Raw genomic sequence first — 22,324 nt, 5'->3', positions numbered from 1 at the left:
GGAGAAAAGCACCTGTCAATGGATAACGGCAGCCTTGTGACAAGAGTGGTTATGAACAGTGGTGACCTGGACACTGTTGGAAAGCTCTAACTAGACCCTACCTGAGGAAAGGAAGTCTCGAAATGTGTCTCTAGGTTTCCTAGAGGAAATGAGGTCTGAACCAACTGTCGTATTCTCAGCATCTACTCAGTGACGAGCAGAGTCACATTTGGTGAAGGTTGGCAGAAAGAATTCAGAAAGTGAAATAGCAGGGGGAGCCGTATGGAGAACAGAAGAAATGAATATGCCTAGAGTGCCGACAGAAAGAAAGTGGAATACAGGGAAGTTCGTGAGCGAGAGTGGGGAAGAAAAGAATCCCAAAAGCCTCTTCCTAATCCCTCGCACTCTTTAGTCTTACCAGCTACAACCTGAGTCCGGTTTTCCCGCCACTTGCGGGGGGCTTCGCCTCCCTGACACCCAGGGAATAAAAGCCTGTCAACTCTAGGCCACACCCTCTTCTTGGCTCCTCCTGCGTCTCCCTTTCTCCAATTACACTTGGAGAATCTCCTCTATTCGGTAAGCCACGCCCATTTCAGAGTCCCGCCGAGACACCGACTTATTGGCTCCACCCTCTCCCGGCTGGCTCTCGGACGGCCCCGCCCCCGTCTGCTCTGCCCTGCTTTCGCGCGGACCTCGCCAGGGGGCGCAGTGAAACCCGCACCCAGCTGGCGGGAGAGCCTGGGCTCCACACCCCTTCTGCCCCGCGCGCCGGCAGTTCCGAGCCGACTACGCTTGTGCTCCAGCCCGCGGGCTGCACCAGCTCTGACTCTGGGAAGGTCACGGGGGTCCTGGATGGCTGTGACAGGGTCTAGGAGGCCAAGCGTGTAAGCCCTGGGGCGTCATGCAGGCGGAGCCGCGGCCGACGACGGGGCCCGGCGACGCGGCGACCCCTGGGCTGGAAGCGGCGCTTCCTGCTACCCCGGCGCCTGCCACTACCACCGAGGGACAGATCCCCGGGTCCGCATCGGGACCCGAGCCCAAGAGGAGGCAGCTCGGGACGCTGCTCCAGCCCACGGTCAACAAGTTCTCCCTTCGCGTGTTCGGCAGCCACAAAGCAGTGGAAATCGAGCAGGAGCGGGTCAAGTCAGCGGGGGCCTGGATCATCCACCCCTACAGCGACTTCCGGTACGGGGGGCCCGGCAGGGAGGACAGGGGACACAGATCCCATCCCCACAGCCGCGACGCGGAGACTGGACCCGCCCCACCCTCCATGGTCACTTCATTTCCGGCCCAGGGGTCCCCGGGTCGGGTAAAAGAGTCACTTCCACCAGCCAGGCCTGGGAATCCTGAGTGACTTCTCAGGCTGGGAGCACCAGAAGAAACAAGCAGACCCCAGAGACCTTGATTTCCCGTTTCAGGACCCCAGCACCCCACCTGGACCACGGGGACTACTGGAATTAGGGATCATTGCCTCCACCAGTACTTCTTGCTAGATATCTGGGCAATTATGTCATATTCCAAGGCTCAGGGTCAGCCTGAGAGAGAACCCGAGCTCCGCTATCTTTCCCCTGACACCCTCTCCCCATTTCCACCCCCAGCACCTGCCTAGTTCAGCAGGGCAAGCTACCAGGAAAACCAGGGATGATGTAGGAGGGGTGGTGGGGGTGTACTGACAGCAATTCTGGTAGCTGTCCCTGGTGCTGAAGGAGGGATGAGGCAGGGCAGGGCTGGGATTCTCGGCGACTGAGGCAGCAAAGCGAGAGGAATGAACACCGCAGAGAAAAAACGAGGGTGGGGGCGCGGCCATTTCTTGGCCCCCATCTGGCTGTACCTTTACATCAAGGGCGTTAGGGGAGGAGAGCAGCCCCGTCCTTGGGGAAAATGAAGGACAGCTATTGGATGAGGTGAGGATGTGTGCAAAGCACCTAACCTGGGAAGCGAAATGAGCCAAAAGGATGAAGTGTGAATCAGGCCTCTGGAAACACAATTGGAGACTAAGACATCATCTTGAATCCACATTCATACACATTCTTTAAGTGTCCTTTCTCCTGTTGTTTCTCCCACTCCCATCTTTACTGCCTCATTCTCACCCGACCTTGCACCTTTCCTAGTCTCCTGTGGATCTCCCTTCCTTCTCCCATTTGACCTTCAGATATCACCAGAAGCAGTGTCTCCCACCTATTATTATGCTTCTTCTTTGTCCTCTCTGCCACATCACCCACCAGGCTTGTGACTGCCTGTGGGTCAGGCAGTGAGGATGTTGTATGGCTAGGCAAACCCTCTTTTTCCTCTCCCAGCTCACGATATAGGATTTCTCCAGTGGCCCAGGAAAGCATGGGAGACGGGGTCAAAGATTTGTTGTTGATCAAAAGCACGGAGTCTGAGGGACTTCCTGGAGGCCTGGACTTGGGGACCACCAAGGTTTAGTTCAGGGACTAAGCTAATTGATTTTGTAGTCAGTCAGAAGGGGCTGGGCCCTGGATAGATGCTGTGATTAAGAGTGTCTTGGAATTAAAACTATCATTGCTAATTGGAACCCTCAGATTGTCCAGTGATTTTTTTCCTGAATGAAGGCTTCACCTAGCTCCCTCTTGACCTTTTCTTCCCACAGCTTTCACCACAGCATTGTGGCTCTCTCCTGCCCATGTCCTTGCCTGGGCTCAGCTAGAGTCTCAGTGGGCACAGGGAGGTTAGGGGGTGAAAGGAGTGCAGAGCTTCAAGCCTTGTTCCCTCAGGGTCACCTATGGAGCTTCTCTGTATGTGCAGTCCTGCCTGAGGTGCTGTGGAGGGAGGAGGGGCATCCCTGAAAAGCTCAGTTGAGGTGGAGGTGGGGCAGGTCACCCCCGCTCTGGGACACAGATGAGAAGACCCTAGCAGAGAAAGAGGAACCCTGGGTCCAGCTGTGTTGGGGTTGGGGTGGGGAAGGCTAGGGACAATGTGAAGTCCTAGGCCACCAATGCGAAGAGAGCTAGGAGAAGCACCAACATCTTCAGAAATCTCGGGATAAAGAGTGGTGAGTCATAACACAAACTAGTGCTTGTATAGCGCTGTCACATCCATTGTCTCAGTGCATATTTTTTCCAACAACCTTGTGAGGCTAATACAGTGTAGTTTATCTTTATTTTTAACTTTAAAATATTTCATAACAGTGGCAGATCATATATATATTAAAGATATTACATATATATTATATACAGGGTAGGACAAAAAGTAGGTTTACAGGTGTGTGTATGTGAAACAGAGTATGTTCTTGTATTATTATTTATTCATCATTACATTAGTTTCCATACAAACAACTATAAGCCTACTTTTGCCCCACCCTGTATATTAGAAAATATAGATGTATATATATGAGTATATGGATATATATAGAGAGAGAGATAATCGGGATATATAGTAGATACATATCTATATTATCTAAACAGTAGATATAGAGAGAGAGTAGTATACTATACAGTGGAGTATACTATATATGTGTGTATATATATGTATATATATATATACACACACACATATATATATATATATAAAGGAGTAATTCTAAAGCACACTCCCATGTAACAACTATCTAGATCAAGAGAGACTACTTTGCTGGCACCCCACAAGCCTCCCTACTGCTTTCACATTCCTTTCCCAAGCCCGCTATTGTAGCTTTCACAGTACTCATGTCCTTATTTTTCTTTAGAGTGTCATGATTTTCCTGTGAATTCCTAAATTATACGGTTTAGTTTGGCTGTTTTTGAATTTTGTACAAATGGAACCATCCAGTGTGTATACTTTTGTACCCTACTTCTTTGGCTCAACATTAAAGTTGTGAGATTCATTCATAATGCAGAATGTAGCTGCAGTTGAATGATTTCACAGTTGTATAGTATTACGAAGCATGACTATATCACAGTGTATTTACCTAATTTATCTACATTTTTATACTGAGGGACATCCAGGTTATTTCCAGATTTAACGCTGCTATTCCTGTATAGGAGAGGGGACCCAAAAACTCCCCTGGAATCTATTTATAAAAAACTGTAATTTATTCTTACATGTTTAAACTTCAGTCATCTTCAAAGTACTCCCCATTTGGTGCAATACTTCTACCAAGACGTTTTTCCACTGCTCAAAACACCTTTTGAACTCATCAATTTTGATGCCTTTTAGTGCTTCTGCCATTTTTTGTTTCACCTCTTCAACATCAGCAAAGCATTTCCCTTTGAGGAATTTTTTTGATCCAGGGAAACAAACAAAAACAGTCACCTGGGGCAAGATCGTGTGAATAGGGAGGGTGGGACATGAGGGTCATGATGTTTTTGGTCAAAAACCACTGAATACTCAGCACAGTGTGGGCAGGTGCGCTAGTAAATCACCCATCATAAAATAGGCAAGTGCGTTGAGTCTTCAAAAAAAAAAAAAAAAATCACTAAAGCCGAACACAGTCTCTCACAACGCCAAGTGGTGCACTGATACAGATGGGTTCCTAGAACAGCCACCTAGCAGGGAGGAAGCCTGTACTACAAGGGGCCGCCCTCCAGAAGATAATTCCAGGTTTTTGGTGGGTGGGTTGCCCCTGGTGTACCGTCTTAAGTTATATGGAATTGCTGTGGATGCAAATGTTTAACTTTACTAGCTATTGCCAAACTATTTTCCTAAATGGTGGTCCCAATTTACACTCTCATCTGCTGTAAATGGTCATCTGGTTTTTTGTATCTTTGCCCACTCTGAGCCGGGCCAGATCACCTGCTGTTAGTCTAGGTGGTTGGTGTAATACCCTCGTGGTTTTACTCCCTACCCCGCCCCACCTTAGGTTTTACTGGGACCTGATCATGCTCCTGCTGATGGTGGGGAACCTCATTGTGCTGCCCGTGGGCATCACCTTCTTCAAAGAGGAGAACTCTCCACCTTGGATCGTCTTCAACGTCCTCTCTGACACCTTTTTCCTGCTGGATCTGGTGCTCAACTTCCGCACGGGCATCGTGGTAGAGGAAGGCGCTGAGATCCTGCTGGCACCGGAGGCCATCCGCACTCGCTACCTGCGCACTTGGTTCCTGGTTGACCTCATCTCCTCTATCCCTGTGGATTACATCTTCCTGGTGGTGGAGTTGGAGCCACGACTGGACGCCGAGGTCTACAAAACAGCACGGGCCCTACGCATAGTGCGCTTCACCAAGATCCTCAGCCTTCTGCGGCTGCTCCGCCTCTCCCGCCTCATCCGCTACATACACCAGTGGGAGGAGGTGGGGTGGGGAGGTGGGCAGGGAGGCTCACAGACTTCTCCAAGACAGTGCTTTGGGTGGGACTCCCGGTGACTTTATAGGGTGGGCAGATGTGTGGGGCTTCGGAGGGTGGGCTCTCTCCAAAGCTGGTGGGGGAGAAGCGGAGACAGAACGAGGGCTCAGGGCATGGGGTCCGGAGTGAGGATGGCGGTGCAGCGGGGTGGAGCACAGCCGCCGCCCAGATACCTGAGGGCTAGTTGGACTCTGGGTGGGAGATGTGGGAAGAGAGCTAGGGATTGCAGGGTGTGAAAGAGGCTGGGGTTCCGCGTCACAGCAGCAGAGTTTAGTGGTTCAGAGTGCGTGCCGGCTCCACCATCTCTCACTGCCTGCAGTCAGATTCCAGTTTAACTATTTGCCTTATGAGAGTTGGTTTCCTCTTCTGTAAAATGAGAATGTTAAATGTACTTACGTATGAAAAGGTTATAGGATAAGGAGTTAATATCTGTAAAGCACTTGTTCTCAGCAAGTTACCTGTCATTATTGGAAGGGCCGCGGGTTGCTGACATCAACCCTAACACCTATGCCCTGGAGACATCACACTGCGAAACGCTCCCTCTCCTCTTTTCCACATTTGGCAGCGTGTGCGGCAGGCCTTTTCCAGTTTCTGCTGTGACACTGTGATTCTGGGCACATAACTGGCAGCAATTTCCCTATTCATAAGACGAGCACAGTAACACAGACTACTTTGTATTAGCTATATTTGTGTGCTGTAAAGCTCTATACAAATAATGGCCATTTAAAAAAAAAATCACGGGGCTGGGGACATTCAAAGAGAGAACTTGCAAGGCTAGGAATGGAGTAGGACTATCAGGAAGGGTTCCTGTCCACAGCAGCCCCTCCTCGGAATCCTCAGATCTTTCACATGACCTATGACCTGGCCAGTGCTGTGGTTCGCATCTTCAACCTCATCGGGATGATGCTGCTGCTCTGTCACTGGGATGGCTGTCTGCAGTTCCTGGTCCCCATGCTGCAGGACTTCCCTCCCGACTGCTGGGTCTCCATCAACCACATGGTGGTGAGAACTCCCCACAGCTCTGCCTCTGCTGGGCGTTCTAAGGGCTCTTCTGCCTGAGTAGCGGGATGACCACAGAGGGCAAGAGGTGGGAGATGCTGGAGAGATGGGTGTCCAAGACAGAAGACAGGGGTAAGAAGGTGGGGAAGTGAGAGGAGAGGGGAAAGAGACCCAGAGAAAGTGCTTTTGTGTTGAAGGAAACAGACAGGGAAGAAAACCTAGGCGGAAACGGAGGCCTCCCCCGCCCAGCTGCAAAAGAGGGCCCTTCTGCCTCAGGGATCCCCAGAACCAAACTTAAGTGCCTCCTGTGAGGTAGATCTGGAATGAAGGAGGCAGGGAAAAGGACTAAAAGAGGGAGAAAAAGGGCCAGGAGGAGAATGAGGCTCTGAAGGCCCTCTGCCCAGTTGTGCAATACTTTGTTCTCCAGAACCACTCGTGGGGCCGCCAGTATTCCCATGCCCTGTTCAAGGCCATGAGCCACATGCTGTGCATTGGCTATGGGCAGCAGGCACCTGTAGGCATGCCTGACGTCTGGCTCACCATGCTCAGCATGATTGTGGGCGCAACCTGCTATGCCATGTTCATTGGCCACGCCACTGCCCTCATCCAGTCCCTGGACTCCTCCCGGCGTCAGTACCAAGAGAAGGTCAGCAGGGACAGGAGAAGGAAGGGGTGGGTGTGAAGGGGTGCTGGAGGCTGGGTAGCTAAACTTCAGGCCCATTCTGATGCATACCCTTGTTGGTTCTGTGTCCCTCCTTGCCCCATGTCCATTTGTCCTGTGCCCCTGTGTGTACCTTTTTTTTTGTTTGGACCTATACCCTGTCCTCGGACCCCTCCTCTCCCTGTGTCTGGGTTTTCCTTTGACTGTGCTTTGTGCCCTCCCTATATCCACCATTATCCACGTGTCCTTCTGCGGCCCTATGTGTCTCCTTCTGTCTCCATGTTTTGCTTTTCTGGGTTTGGTCCCTCTCTGTGACCTTCCTCTATACATACCTGCTTCCACCGTCCTGACCCCATGTCTGTCTCTGTGTTCTCTTGCCTGCTGGCCGTTGGCTGGCCCTCCAGTATAAGCAGGTGGAGCAGTACATGTCCTTCCACAAGTTGCCAGCTGACACACGGCAGCGCATCCATGAGTATTATGAGCACCGCTACCAGGGCAAGATGTTCGATGAGGAGAACATCCTAGGCGAGCTGAGCGAGCCACTCCGGGAGGTAGGGCTGGGTAGGGCCCTGGTGGCTCTTCAGGGACCTGGGCTTCTAGGATGCCATCTGGGGTTAAGCATTTTCGTCAGCAGAGGGCCCCATGGGAGGCCAGGCTCTGGGGGACTTTCAGGGGTTAAGTTCTTTCCTGAAGTTGTTTAAAAATTGTTTCTTTTTACTAATTGATTTGAGAGAGAGAGGCTTGCTGTTCCACTTATTTACCCGTTCACTGGTTGATTCTTATACATGCCCTGACTGGGGATTGAATCTGAAACCTTGGTGTATCAGGACAACACTCTAACTAACTGAGCTACCTGGCCAGGGCCTTGGAGTTCTTATGGGGGTGAAGGGTCCATGGGAAGGGGTATCAGGGACTTCTGTTTTTATGGGGATGGTCCTTCGAGGGCTCATTGGAGAGCTCTGAAGGCCGGAGCTTAGGGGTTGTCCCAGGCCCGCGGAAGCGTCCCCATCCTTTCTCATCATAACCCCAGGGTGGGGCCTCTGGAAACAGATGAGCTCAATGGGGGCACTTTGGGGCCGGGGGCACAGCCTGCCTGACAGGCCCCTCCCCTTCCCAGGAGATCATTAACTTCACCTGCAGGGGCCTGGTGGCCCACATGCCGCTGTTCGCCCATGCCGACCCCAGCTTCGTCACGGCGGTGCTCACCAAGCTGCGCTTTGAGGTCTTCCAGCCGGGGGACCTCGTGGTGCGTGAGGGCTCTGTGGGCAGGAAGATGTACTTCATCCAGCACGGGCTGCTCAGCGTGCTGGCACGTGGTGCCCGGGACACCCGCCTCACTGATGGATCCTACTTTGGGGGTCAGCAGGCCTCAGGAAGGGTGGGGGGGCTGGAGCAGAGGATAGAGGGCAGATGCTCCCCTGGATCAGGGTCCCTACCTGGCCGTGCTGCATAGGCAGAGTTCCGGCGCCTCCCCAGGCCTATTTAACCAGGGTCTCTGGGCCTGGAGCCTGGAGCGCTATAATTTTAAGAAGCTTCTTAAGAGATTCCAGTGCACAGCCAGGTTGAAAATTTCTGAGCCAGAGGGCCTTTTAGAACCCATAATTGGTAAGCTCTGAGGCTCCCAGGAGGGACAGAGAGTAATAAGGCTGTGCTGTCCCCAGGGCTCCCTGGTGGTGTGAGTCAGGGGCCCAGCCTGTTGCACTGGGGGTAGTTCTGCGAGCTGTTGCCTGAAGTGACTTGAAGCTCATATAATCCCTCCGTCTCCAAACCGCCTACCACCCTCCAGCATTTCTATCATGTTGTCCTTTGGCCTCTGGCACCGCTCTTCTCCTTCTGGCTGCCCATGGTGTTCATTGAAGGGGTGCTTCCGCAGGCTTACCCCTCGGGGTAGAGCAGTGGGGGTGGGGTGAAAAGCAAAGTGGAGAGGAAGAACTGAGGGTGTGCGGGCCAGCAAGACCTGCCTGATTGTCAGCTTCAGTTTGGAGAGAGTGAGGACAATAATTGTGCAGGTCTGGAGTGACAGGCTTGGAGCATTTAGGGACGCTGGGGTGGGTGAGTAAACACCAGTTTCTCCCATCTGGGAAGGAGCCTGAGGACGCTGGGTCAGCTGCTGCAGGCCTGGTGAGAGGGACTTCTGGGGACATTGGTTCTGAAGACCTCCTCCCAAATTTGGCAGAGATCTGTCTCCTGACTCGGGGCCGGCGCACAGCCAGCGTGCGAGCTGACACCTACTGTCGCCTCTACTCACTCAGCGTGGACCACTTCAATGCTGTGCTCGAGGAGTTCCCCATGATGCGCCGGGCCTTTGAGACTGTGGCCATGGATCGACTGCGCCGCATTGGTGAGCCCGTCCACCGTGTCTTCTTTGGGTCCAACCTGGGCCCTCACCCATTTCCATAGCAAGAAGCCCCCGTTGTCCCAGGGTCCGTGCTTTCGTGTTCCAGTGTCATACCCAGGCCCACCCTCGTCCCAGCAAATGCCCCCATAGGCCTTTCAATGCTGTGGTTCACCGTCCTTGCGACTCAGCATCTCTTACCCTGGAGAGACTGTCCCAAGCCCCCATGCCCTGAGCCCTCCTTCCCTGAGTCCCTGACCCTCACTGTCTCTGATACATACTCTCATCCCTTGACCCTCTTCCTCCAAGCCCATCTCCCAACTTCCATCTCCATTCTCTTGACCCGTATCCCCTACCTCCATTCCACCGTCGTCACTTGACCCTTCCGTTCTTTGACATTCAACCTTTATCTTAGATTTCTTCACTATCCTTCACTTCTCCCTCTTGGGACAACCTCTAGGTAAGAAGAATTCCATGCTGCAGCGGAAGCGCTCCGAGCCAAGTCCTGGCAGCAGTGGGGGCATCATGGAGCAGCACTTGGTCCAACATGACAGGGACATGGCTCGGGGTGTTCAGGGCCTGGCCCCACGCACAGGAGCTCGGCTCAGCGGAAAACCAGTGCTGTGGGAACCACTGGTGCACGCACCCCTGCAGGCAGCCGCTGTGACCTCCAATGTGGCCATTGCCCTAACTCACCAGCGGGGACCCCTGCCCCTCTCCCCAGACTCTCCAGCTACCCTCCTTGCTCGCTCTGCTCGATGCTCGTCGGGCTCCCCAGCTTCTCCACTGGTGCCTGTCCGACCTGGCCCTCTGCTGGCCCGGGGGCCATGGGCGTCCACCTCCCGCCTGCCTGCCCCACCTGCCCGAACTCTCCACGCCAGCCTTTCCCAGGCTGGGCGCTCCCAGGTGTCCCTGCTGGGCCCCATCCCGGGGGGTGGACGGCGGCTAGGACCTCGGGGCCGCCCACTCTCAGCATCCCAACCCTCTCTGCCTCAGCGGGCAGTAGGTGATGGCTCTCCTGGGCGGAAGGGCTCAGGAAGTGAACGACTGGTCCCGTCAGGGCTCCTGGCCAATCCTCCAGGGGCAGCCCAGCCCCCCAGGCCACCAGTGCCTGGGCCAGCCACCCCTAGGGGCCCCCAGCTCTCTGCCAACATGTGAAACCCTTAGGTAATTTCTCGGGTGCAGTAGTGTGTGCCTGAAGGCAGATGCCTCCCAGGGAAGGCCAAGGGGGTCTGAAGCACTGCCCTAAGGGAACATCTCTCCTTACTGCCAAGAACATAGTTTCTGCCCTCATCTCAGGCACCCTGCAGCCTCCTAACCCATTCACCCATTCGTCGAATGCACTGCGTGCCTACCACGTTCAAGGCACTGTGTCTCCACTGCCAAATAGAAGAGACCCTAAGTGCTCTGATAAAGGTATTCCCCCAGCCATGGTCCTGCCAGGCGCAGGCCCAGGCTCTTAATTCCACCTTGTTAAGCACAAGTACTTGCCATCACCATCACTGCCAAGTAACTAGATGTCTGTCTCCCGGCCCGTGGCCCTGCAGGTTCTGCCTAGAGTGGTTATCTTCCAGTCCTCCTTGCATAGCTGGCCAATTACCTGTGTCCCCATTGCTGTCAACAAATGTTTTGGGTCCTCAATGCGGGCATCCGCCCTCACTACCATGGGTTGGCCTTCCCTCGCTATATCCCCTGAGTGGGAACACATCTTCTGCTGAGTTCTCTGCACTCTCTGTCTCTGTGGCAGAACTGTCTCTTTGTAAACTGGGAGCCAGCCACCTCCTCCCTGTGTCCCTGCCCCAGTGGTGTCCCCCTTGAAGCTAAGGAATGTTTGGCACCTCCTTATTTAGTGTACCAGCCTATATCCCCCCAGGTGAGGGGCAAGTGGCTGAATCCTTAGGTGGCATTTTTCTTCTTTCCTTCCCTTATTTATTCAATTATTTAACATTTATTCATTTGCTAATTTTATTTATTATCAATTCATTTTATTCATCCATTTCTTTATCTATACCTCCCACCCCCTCCTAGTAGGGAGCCAGGAAGGGGCACCCTCTCCCCCACGCCAGTCCCTGTGGTCCTTGTCCAGCTCCATTGGCAGCAACACCGGAATCTTCTTCTTATTTAGGTAGGAGCAGAAGGGCCACCTGAGGCAGGGGAGGTGGGGGATATTCTTCCGTTTAGTTTTGGGATTTTTTTTTCCCCCTACTGAGTTTGCTGTTGGTGCAAGAGTAAGGTGAGGGCCCAAGGCACCTGAGCCTGTGAAAGGGCAGGCTAGCCAGCACCTCTGCCTTCTCAGGGACTAGAGAAGTCCCTTCCTCCGTCCCTCTGTCTTCATGCCTACTCTACAGCCTCTAAGAATGAGGGGCCAGGACCCCAAATCTCATTTTCTTCTGGGTGGGGAGTTCTGGAATATTAGGTATGTGGGAGAAGTTTTATAATTGCTTCCAAATAGCTGGGTTTAAAAAGAAAATAGAGACACTCATTTTGGCTCCTGGTCTGTGTATGGGAACAAAGAAGGAGTTTCTGGGTGGGGAGGAGGCCACTCACCCCGCAAGGCACGAGATGGCCCTGAGAGCAGCCGGAGCGGTCTGCGACCCCGGCAGAAGCTGTGACGACAGCGACAAGATGTGCTCCCCGCTGTCCATCTACCCTGTCTTCCCCCAAAGGGTAATGCATTGATGTCACATTACTTATAATGAAGGAAGAGGTGGCACTCTCCTTGGGAGATAATCAGATTATCACAAAGGCCACAGAGGAGAACATCAGACTGTACGGATATGCAATATTTCTCAAATAGTGGTTTTGTGGAGACTGGACATGATTTCCCTGTTCTTCTCTCCCCCATCCCCAGGTGTGGGAAGCCTGGGGAAATAGAATTAACCAGTTAAGCTGGGATTAAAGGCTCAGAGCATTTTAGGGTCCAGCTGAGAGCACTGGGTGCAGGCACCAATTATACCATTGGTGCTGCCAGATGGCCAGTGCTCAACTGGATAGACTTTGAGGGTCTGCGTGGAGAGGAGGAAGGGGCACCCTGGAATGTGGCTAGATGGCAGATGTGGCCTCAGGTGGGGACGACTGGGAGTAGAGAAGACAAATGAAGGGCGTGGAGCAGAGGGAATGGGGAGGAGGGATGGGGTCCAGAGCTGGCTGTGCCAGAGGGGGAGGGGCATCTCAGGATATGCTCAGCACTCGCATGATGTTGGTATAGCCAGAGCCAGGTCGCCAGCCTGTCACCACAATCACCAGGTCTCCGGCATGGAGGAAGCCACGAAGCTTTCCTGGGGTAGGGGAAGAAGATGACCATCAGCCACTGAGAGATGGCTGTAATTACCAGTCTAGCTCTGTAATGAGAACCAGCCACCACCTTCTACTTCCTCAAGGCCATCCTGTAAGGGCCTGAGGCAAACTGTATAGTGCATGCCACAGGTAGCACCACAAGAAATTTGACCCCTCCATTATATTAGAACTGCAGGTATGTCCGTGGATGACACGGGAAGTGTTGCTAAGCAGCAAGTCTGTCCACTTGTGTTGCTATGCCAATAGGAGGAGGTGGGGTATGATCATAGCCAGTTTTAAAATAGATTCTCATTCCGGCTGCAGAGGACTAGGTCCCCTTTCTCCTTCCACCTCCTGCTCCTTATGTCACACCAGCCTCTAGCCACCTGGTGCAGGCGACAGTGGGGCCGACTTCTTAGGAAAGGCCTTGACCTCTCTCCCTCTGCCCCCTTCCCCCCAGCATGCCCCATGGAGGCCAAAACCTCTCTGAGCTTGAGTGAACCTCACAAAGTAAATCTGGGACCAGAGTATAGAGGCAAGGCCCTTTGGGTGGGTGTGGGAAGTGGGTGGGGCTTGTGATACAAATCCAGGGTGGGCGGGGAGGAAGTCTAGATGGCTCACCACTTTCAATGCCAAATTGAACCCGGCGATCCACATCATCTGCCCAGACGGCCTGTGGAGGTTCACGGTAGAGCAAGGGGAAGACTCCTCGGCACAGGTGGGCCTGGCGGGCAGCCTGGGCAGAGCGGGTGACAGCAATGACTGCTGCCCGAGGTCGGTACCGAGACAGAAGCTGAGCTGAGCTGAAGGAGGCAGAGGTGGTCAGCCCGGAAGAGTGAAAGAGTGAGTGCTGAGTCAGGAAACTAGAGTTTGGGTTCTGGTTCCAGGTGTCAACAACAAGCTGTGTGACCCAAGTTGGGTAAGTCATATTTTTCTGGGCCTTGGTTTTTCTCGCCTGTTAAATGGGTATAAGAATACTTCCTTTTCTTACCGCACAAGCAAGATATAATAAAGGATACATCAACTGAAATAGGAAAAACTTCTTTGAGAAACAAAACCCTTCTGAGAAGGTACCTATATATAGTACTTACCTTAAAAAGGCCTCTGGTTAATTCTCACAAGCCCATGAGGACACAGGCGTATAGAGCCTGGGCGACTTACCCAAGGTGTCATTTCAGAGCACAGACTTGACCTCAGACCTTCTGGGTCCTTCTGCAACACCTCAGCAGTGTAAGACTTTGTGGGCTAAATGCAAAGGACTTGCTTCTGAGCCCTCAGAGCCCAAATGGCCTGGAAGCCAATGCTTCCAGTGATGCTACCTTCCCCTTCAACCCCCTGCAGCTCACTGGCACAATCCCTGCGGTGCGCCGAGATCCGCCTCGCCTGGCCCCCAGATCTCATAGCTACCTCTCCTTTTGCCCCAGAACGATAGTCTTCATCTCTGATGACAAGGCATAACCCAAGTCTGTGACCCATCCCACCCTGCCCCTGACCCAAAGACTTGTCTTGGTGTTCCCGGAGTTCCTCTCACCGGCCGGTCTTGGTCAGCACGATGATGGCAGCAGCGCAGCACTTGAAGGAAGCCTCCACAGCGCCGATGGCAGTGACTTCGGTGGGATCACGGCTCAGTGGCGCTGCCCGGCGCAGCTCCTCAAACAGCTGCCGGTGGTACACTGCGGCCTCTGCCTCCCGGGCAATCTACAAGCACCAGGAGGTCAGGCTTGGGCAGGGGCGCTGGGGTCTTGCAGGGATTTGGATGTCTAGCCCATCTGCCTCACATTAGGAGCTCCTACCGCGTGCTGCATCACTACGGCCTCCACAGGAAATTTGCCCTTGGCAGTTTCCCCCGACAGCATGATGCAGTCTGCACCATCCAGCACGGCGTTGGCCACGTCGCTCGTCTCTGCCCGTGTTGGCCGGGGCTTACTAATCATGCTCTCCAGCATCTGGAGGACATCTGAGTGTCAGAGCTGTAGGAGTCACACTCTGATCAGGGAAGCTACTTCTCTGACATCCATCCACACTCTCAGAGTGCCCTGAACGCCAGGGTCACAATCACAGACTGTGTAGTCCTTATCTGAAAATGGGGGTAACAGTATCTCTTCCTAACTTCACTGCTTGAGGATCAAACGACTGGACAGCAAAATGTGCTATAGACCTAAGGTGCAGGTATTCACCCTCAGGTGTCCCCAAAAGCCACAAAGTGCCCCTGCCCTCTCCAGGCTCACTCCAGACCTGTGTGGCACAGACAACTGGCTTGCCCGCCAAGTTGCAACGTCCAATCATCATCTTCTGAGCTAGGAAAACCTTCTCAGCTGGGATCTCGATGCCCAGATCACCCCGTGCCACCATGATGCCGTCGCTCACCTCCAGGATTTCATCAAACCTGGGTGGTTGGAGGAGTCAGGTCTGGGGAAGAGCCAGGAGAAGCCAGGGAAAGGAGGTGGGAGGAGAGGAGGAGCTGTGGGGCCGTTAAGGGCCTGGTTAGGGAACAAAGGCCAAGCCTCACTTCTTCACGCCTTCGTGGTTCTCGATTTTGCTGATGATCTTGATGGCCTGTCCTTCTGGCCCCAGAGCAGCCCGGACTGCAGCCACATCGCTGGGTTTCCGCACAAAGGAGGCAAAGACGATGTCTACCCCATGCTCCACCCCAAAGCGCAGATCCCGGATGTCTTGCTCGGACAGCCCGGGCAAGTCCACCTGGGCGCCCGGCAGGTTCACGCCCTTCCGGCTGCCCAGGACACCGCCATTCTCCACCTCGGTCTCCAGCGCCTCTGGCCCTGTTGGCACGGAAAGAGCCGGCCTAGGTCAGGGGTGAGGCCGGGGGCAGAGACACGGCATAGGGAACAGGGGCTTGGACCCCTCAAGAGGTTAGGAACTACATCCTAATCTATTCGGCTGTCTGCCCTCATCCCGGACTCCACACTGAACAGGCACCGGGTGGACTTCCGTGGAAGAAACGACTACCCCGCCGGTCCAGCCCCCAGGCCAGGGTGAGCCAAGAGTCTGGATGCTGGGGGCTCCTGGGACGAGCTGGGGTAGGACGCTGGCCCGGGTAAGGTGGGGTGGGTGCAAGGGACAACTGCGGGAGCCCGAGGGGAGAGAGTGCGCCCAGCTCAGCGCGCGGCGGGGGCGGGAGGCGCGTCCGCACCGATTTTCTTGACCACTAGGGAGATGAGCCCGTCGTCAATGTAGATGCGGCCCCCCACCGGCACGACCCTGACGATGTTGGGGTAGTCCACCCACACGGTGTTCGCGTCTCCCCGCGTCTGGAACGCCGGGTCCACGGTCACCAGCACCTGGGAGCCCTTCACTAGCTCCACTTCCGACTCTGGGCCCTGGGGGCGGAGCCACGAGTCCTGAGTTCAGCCCCTCCCCACGCTCCGCCCCCTGGGCAATTGCCTCCACGCCTTACCGCCCCCTGCTGGCCCCCACCATCTGGTCCTGACGGGCCCCGCCTCTCACCCCCTGCAGGATCCCAGTGCGAATCTCTGGTCCTTTGGTATCCAGAGCGATGGCCACCGGTCGGTAGCTTAGTGGGGAAGCTGCAAAGCTCTCCACCGCCTCTCGGATGTTGGCGATGGACTCAGCGTGGTACTGGTGACAGAACCGAGTGGAGATTTAAAGGGAAGGTGGCCAGGACCCCGGGGCATCATATAACCCTGCTACCTCCTGTGGCCCCTTCCCGAACCTCATGTGAGCCATGGGAGAAGTTGAGTCGAGCAATGTTCATCCCGGCCTTGATCATCTCCTTGAGGCGCTCTACAGAGCGAGATGCCGGCCCTGGAACGAGAGATTTCACTCAGACAACTTCCCCAAACCTGAGACACAACCAAACCCACCGCTACCACCCTCTGAGACACTGTATGCCACAGAAGTCCTGCTACCTGATCTTTATTCCCTGACCTACCTTTGCTCACAAGTCAGAAACTACATTCCCCTCTCCAGCCAACACGTTGGGGAGGCAGCACTGCGGCAAGGGGGAGGCGCTTGGAGGGGAAGGTCTTCTGTCAGGTCTGAATGAGGTAATGGTCTGCAGTGATGTGAGTGCTGCCGTTTAGGGGTAACCCCAGTGTATGAGGGAGGCACAGCTGGGAATGGGTACAGGCCTGCAGCGCTGATGGGCCTCATTCTGACCGAGGAGAGTTGAGTTGTAGCGCATTTCTACTTGCTGATAGGGCAGTTGTGTAACTGAGGGGCAGTTGTGTAACTGAGAGCCAGTTGGTCAAGCTCTCCAGCCCCTACCTAAAGCCCCCCCCCTTTTTTTTAAAGAGAGGGAGAGAAACATCGATGTATGAGAGACCCAGCCTGCAACCCAAGCATGTGCCTAGACTGGAAGTCGAACCCCGACATTTTGGTTCACAGGCCAGCCCTCAGTCCACTGAGCCACACCAGCCAGGGCTAAAGCCAATTCTGTTTTCCCCATTTTATTGATTCTAGAGAGAGAGGAAGGGAGGGAGAAGGAGAGAGAGAGAATTATCGATGTGAAAGAGAAACAAACATCCATTGCCTCCTGCACGCGCCCTGACCAGGGACTGAACCCCCCAACCCAGGCATGTGCCCTGACCAGGAACCAAACCTGTGACCTTTTGGTTTGTCAGATAACACCCAACCAACTGAGCCACACCGGCCAAGGCTAGAGCCATTCCTTGGAATTGTGCATTAGATTCCCTCCTGCTCAGCTGCACAAAGACTTAGATTCAGCTGTTTTCCAGTCCTCCACGTCATCAACGCTTTCCTTTTAATTGGATCATTCTCATCAGCATATAAACCTGCTGTTATTTCTTTCGTCATAAAAAATTCTCTTATTCTCAATTCCTCTTCCAGCTGCAGTTCTATTCCTTTGCTCTCCTTTGCAGCAGGTCTCGTCCTAAGGGTTTTCTGTACTTGCTGCCTCCAGTTCCCCACCCCCTATTCTTTGTACCCACTCCCGTCAGGTTCACACCCCCTCTCTCCGCCTCGTCTGTTCTTGTCCAGGGCACCAAGAATGTCTGTGTTATTGCTCAGTCTAATGGTCCGTTCTCAGTCCTCATCTTAGCTGGCCCATTGACAGCATTGGATACATGTCCTTGACGTACCTTCCTCGCTTGTCCCCTGGGACACCACACTTTCTTGATTCACTCCTAGCTCACTGGCTCTCCTTCTCAACCTCACTTGCTCCTCCCTCCCTTTAGCATTAGATGTCTCATTCTCTTTGCCATTTCACTTTCACTCCCTTGGTGGTCTCAATTAGTTTTATGGCTTTAAATACCATCTATAAGCTGGCAATTTATATCTCCAGTTTTGTATCTCAAATTTATATCTTCAGTTCAGACCTCCCCCCGCCCCCCGCGCTGTGTATCTGAGTGCCTACTCTGTATCACACTTGAGTGTCTACTATGCATCGCAAACTCAACTTTCCCCAAACTGAACTCCTGATCTCCGCCCCTCAACCTCTCCACCACAGGCTTTCCTCCTCATTTGAGGATGCATCCTTCTAGTCCTGAAACCTAAAACCTTGGGATCATCCTTGACTCCTTTTCACCCTCACCCCACCCTACATCCTATCCATTGGGAAGTCCTTCAAAATGCTTCCAGAATCTAACCACATCTTTTTTTTTCTTTAATTTAAATTTTACTTTTCAATTACAGTTCGCATTCAGTAGGATCTGGTGACTTCTCCCCACCTCCACTGCCACTACCTGGTCTGACCTAGAAATACTGCAGGAGCAGCTTCTGCCCTTGCCTCCAACCCCACGATCAGTCTATTTGTGATGCAGCCAGAGCGGTTCTGCGGAGGCATAGGTAAGAGCATGTTGTTTCCCCACTCAAAACTCTCCAAGTAGTTTTCTATTTTAGTTGGAAGAAAGAAAACTCAGTTCAAATCCTAAAAATTCTAAGTCCTACATAATCTTACGCTCCCCTGAAGTCCCTTTATTGTCCCTACTCTTCTTTCCCTTGATAGTTTCTAACCATCTCAGCCTTCTTGACTTGGGGCCTTTGCACTGACGGCTCCGTTCACCTGGAGCTCTCTTTCCCAGACAACTACGCTGATCATTCTCTCCCCTCCTTCGAATCTTTGCTCAGGCGTAATTTTAAGAATAGCGGCTTCTCTGACCCTCTCTTTAGGACTGCGGATGCCTCCTGCCCTGGCACCTGTGGTCACCTGCTCCAGGTTCTATTGCTTTTTTTTCATAGAATTCATCACTTTCCCTTATTATTATTATTTTTATCCTCACCAAAGGACTTTTTTTTTTTTTTGCATTGCTTTCAGAGAGAGAGAGGAAGGGAGAAGTAACATCAATATGAGGGAGAAACATTGATTGGTTGCCTCCAGTATGCACCCAGACCAGAGGTTGGACCTGCAACCTTTTGGTTACTGGATGATGCTCCAACCAACTGAGCCACACCAGCCAGGTCAATAGAAGGGGAGACCCAAAAAAGCAGGAATGACCTTCTGGAAGGCAGGCCCCTTGTATTGCTGACTTCCCCTGCTAGGTGATTGTTCTAGGAACCCACCTGTATCAGTCAGTGCACCACCTGGTGCTGTTGCGAGAGGCCGTGTTCAGCTTCAGTGAATTTTTTTGAAGACTCTTTCAACGCATTTGCCCATCTCATGAGGGGTGGTTTACGAGCGCACCTGCCCGCACGGCACTGAGTGTTCCGCAGCTTTGGACCCAAAATGGCATGATTCCAATGCCCCACCTTCCCTATTCACCCAATCTCGCCCTGAGCTACTTCTTTTTGTTTCCCTGGATGAAAAATGTCCTCAAGGGGAAATGTTTTGCTGATATAGAAGAGGTGAAACAAAAAATGGCAGAAGCACTTAAAAGGCATCAAGATCAACCAGTTCAAAAACTGTTTTGAGCCGTGGAAAAACTTCTTGATAGGTGTATTGCATCAAATGGAGAGTACTTTGAAGGTTACTCAGCAAAACATGTAAGAATAAATACATAATTTTTTAATAAAGAAACTCTTTTTTGGGACTCCCCTTGTATTTATCACTTTCTAACATACTAAGTAATTTACTGTGCTTATTATTTATTATCCCACCTGGCTAGAGTGTCAGCTCCCCAAGAGTAGTGATTTTCGTTTATTTCACTGATCTACTCCCAGGGCCCAAAAGCTTATCTGCCAAATGCTCAACAAATATTTGCCGAATGGCACCCTGACCGGTGCGGCTCAGTTGGTTGGGCGTCCTCCCACAAACCAAAAGGTTTCTAATTCGATCTCCAGTTAGGGCACATGCCTCGGTTTTGGGGCCAGTCGCGGTGCATACGAGAATTAACAGATCAATGTTTCTCTCTCACATCAATGTTTCTCTTCCTCTCTTTCTCTCTCCCTTCCCCTCTCTCTAAAAATAAATGAATAAAATCTTTTAAGAAATTTGCTGAATGAATGATTCATGGAGAAATCTCAAAGGAGACAAAAGATGAGGAAGCACCTTGAGAAACACCCGAGAAGCCCTGTGATGCTGCGAGGGGCAGAGGACACTTACCGATGGTGGCAATGATGCTGGTACTGCGGGCAGCCACAGGCTCCGAGTCGATGTCCAGCAGGCAGAGGTGTTCCAGGAAGGTGTCTGCCATTGCAGCTGGCAGCTGCTGCCTCTGGAAGAAGGCAGTGCCCAGCTCCTGGGTCAGCTGGGCCACGCTAGCCAGTCGCAGGTACCCCGCTGGCCCTGTAGTAGAAGGGGGCTGCATAGGAACCTGGCTCTCTTCCCTTTATCTCAGCACACCCTCTATTCCTTCCCTCAGCTCTCCAGTTTTTGTTGAGTCTTATTTATGAGCTGAGCATTATGCATACAATGTCCTACACAGTCACAAGGATCCTATCAAGCATGTGCTGTTTAAGTGCTCTACAGTGATCCCAATTTTACAGATAAAGAAACAGAGGCCAAGAAAGATGAAATAAATTGCCCAATATCATATAGCTTCTAAGTAACAGAGATGGGATTCACACTCAGGTCTGACTAACTCCAGGCTCAAGTCCAGCTCTCTGATCCCTCACAATCTCCAACCTCTTGCCCTTCAGAGGCTGACTTCCCTCAGCCTCAGCCTCCACCTTGAGGTCTCATTATTCAGGCCCAGAATTACCCAGTTCCCCTTTCTAAGGTCCCTGTTGTTTTCCTTCCGATGGTTGGCTTTTCCATCCCCTCCTCTGAGTCTCCTCAGCTCCTTCAATTTCCACTCCATCCAGGCCCTGAGACCCTGTAGCTTGACTCAGCCCAGAGGGGCCTCTGCAGCCATACCCTCCATGCTGCCGCACGCCTGCTGGTCTCTGCTGGTCTGCTCCACGCTGTCAGGCTGCCAGAGGCATGAGGCCCTGCTGGGTTGGGGATCAGTTCTGCCTACTGGTTAAAGTGTCACCAGTGTCTCCCCTGTCACCGAAAGCCCTGTGAACCAGGGGTCAGAGTCCAAAGAACCATAGGAGTGCCACATGATTCTCATGCTGCAGGTTCCTCTCTGCTTTCCTTTTAGGACCTGGTAGAAGAGGCCCAGACCAGGGTCCATAATTTAACACAGAGGAGACCCTGATGAACACAGACCCTCCCCAAACCCCTCCTAGACCACAGCAGATCTTTTGCACCCTCCACCCCAGTCCTGATTTCTACCCTCATCTTCCTACCCCTTAAAAAGAAACTTTTTATGTATTAATTTGAGAGAGAGAGAGAGAGAGAGAGAGAGAGAGAGAAAGAGAGAGAGAGACAGCACTGTTGTTCCACCCATCAATGCATCCACTGGCTGATTCTAGTACATGACATGATGGGATCGAACCCGCAACCTTGGTGTCTTGGGGCCAACACTCCCACCAACTCAGCTACCTGGCCAGGGCTCGTCCCCCTCTTTTCACTGGTTTCCGTTGATCCTTCTTACCTCCTGGAGCCCCAATTAGGAAGGACTTTGCTAAGTCCCTTTGAGACTTAGAGATCCATGACCAAAGCTGCTGGGGTTGTGTGTTCTCATTCTCCTGGACTGACATGCTCCCAAAGTGCGGGCTGGGGCTGCCCAGAGTGTAGGGAGAGAGGAAGAGAGGATGACAAAACTGCTGGCCTTATCTAAGAAAGCCAGAGAGAAGAAAAGGGACACACCCAGTAGGCTGCCCCTGTCTCCACACAGAGTCCCTCCCCAGACCTACTGGCTCTTTTCCCTTGTTTTCTGGCATTTCCCCTCTCTCTCATATTTCCTGAGAGATTTTTTTCTTTTTTAAAAAATTTATTTTTCAATTACAGCTTACATTCAATATTATCTTGTATTAGTTTCAGTTGTACAGCACAGTGGTCAATCATATACATTATAAAGTGACCTCCCTGATATTTCAAGTACCCAACTGGCCCCATACATAGTTATTACAATATTATTGACTATTTTGCCTCCGCTGCACTTTACATGCCTGTGACCATTTTGTAACTGCAAATTTGTATTTCTAAATCCATTCATCTTTTTCACCCAGCTCCTCAGCGCCCCTCCCCTCTTGCAGCCATCAGTCTGTTCTTTGTATCTATGAATCTTTTTCTATCTTGTTTGTTTATTTTGTTTTTAGATTCCATATATAAGTGACTTTCTTTTTAATTATATTTTATTGATTATGCTATTACAGTTGTCCCAATTTTTCCCCCTTTGCCCCTATCCCCCCCGCCACACCCCACTCCCTCAGGCAGTCCCCAGCACCATTGTTCATGCCCATGGGTCATGCCTAGAAATTCTTTGGCTTCTTCATTTCCTGTACTGTATTTACATCCCCATGGCTATTCTGTAATTACCTGTTTGCACTTCTTCATCCCCTACCTCTTCACCCATTCCCCCACACCCTCG

At 52.4% G+C, this 22,324-nt stretch overlaps 2 protein-coding genes across 5 annotated transcripts; one reads left to right on the top strand and one right to left on the bottom strand.

The window, feature by feature from the left end:
* Positions 1-880: 880 nt before the first annotated feature.
* On the top strand, positions 881-10,412 carry HCN3 (hyperpolarization activated cyclic nucleotide gated potassium channel 3). The gene is made up of 8 exons (XM_054562804.1): positions 881-1,164; positions 4,778-5,207; positions 6,100-6,261; positions 6,686-6,904; positions 7,324-7,470; positions 8,037-8,277; positions 9,096-9,260; positions 9,715-10,412. Exons 1-8 carry the CDS (start codon positions 881-883, stop codon positions 10,410-10,412), a joined length of 2,346 nt encoding a protein of 781 aa, XP_054418779.1.
* An 825-nt stretch (positions 10,413-11,237) lies between these two features.
* On the bottom strand, positions 11,238-21,491 carry PKLR (pyruvate kinase L/R). 4 transcript variants are annotated; one of them, XM_054562927.1, is made up of 11 exons: positions 21,386-21,491; positions 20,008-20,190; positions 16,222-16,313; positions 15,996-16,127; positions 15,682-15,868; positions 15,040-15,310; positions 14,766-14,916; positions 14,324-14,476; positions 14,062-14,228; positions 13,152-13,333; positions 11,238-12,532 (listed from the first exon to the last, which is right to left on the bottom strand). In XM_054562927.1, the coding sequence occupies exons 1-11, from the start codon at positions 21,489-21,491 to the stop codon at positions 12,426-12,428; spliced, it is 1,731 nt and encodes a 576-aa protein (XP_054418902.1). In that variant the 3' UTR covers positions 11,238-12,425. The 4 variants fall into 4 exon arrangements, with proteins under 4 accessions (XP_054418902.1, XP_054418899.1, XP_054418900.1 ...); XM_054562924.1 differs by lacking the exon at positions 21,386-21,491 and adding an exon at positions 20,761-20,842; XM_054562925.1 differs by lacking the exon at positions 21,386-21,491 and adding an exon at positions 20,606-20,787.
* Between the last annotated feature and the right edge of the window lie 833 nt (positions 21,492-22,324).

This window comes from Pteronotus mesoamericanus, unplaced genomic scaffold (assembly GCF_021234165.1).
Source record: "Pteronotus mesoamericanus isolate MK-2021 breed Mesoamerican mustached bat unplaced genomic scaffold, CSHL_Meso_final scaffold_705, whole genome shotgun sequence".
Taxonomy (NCBI): Eukaryota; Metazoa; Chordata; class Mammalia; order Chiroptera; family Mormoopidae; genus Pteronotus; species Pteronotus mesoamericanus.
This window is presented reverse-complemented; position numbering and strand designations above follow the sequence as displayed.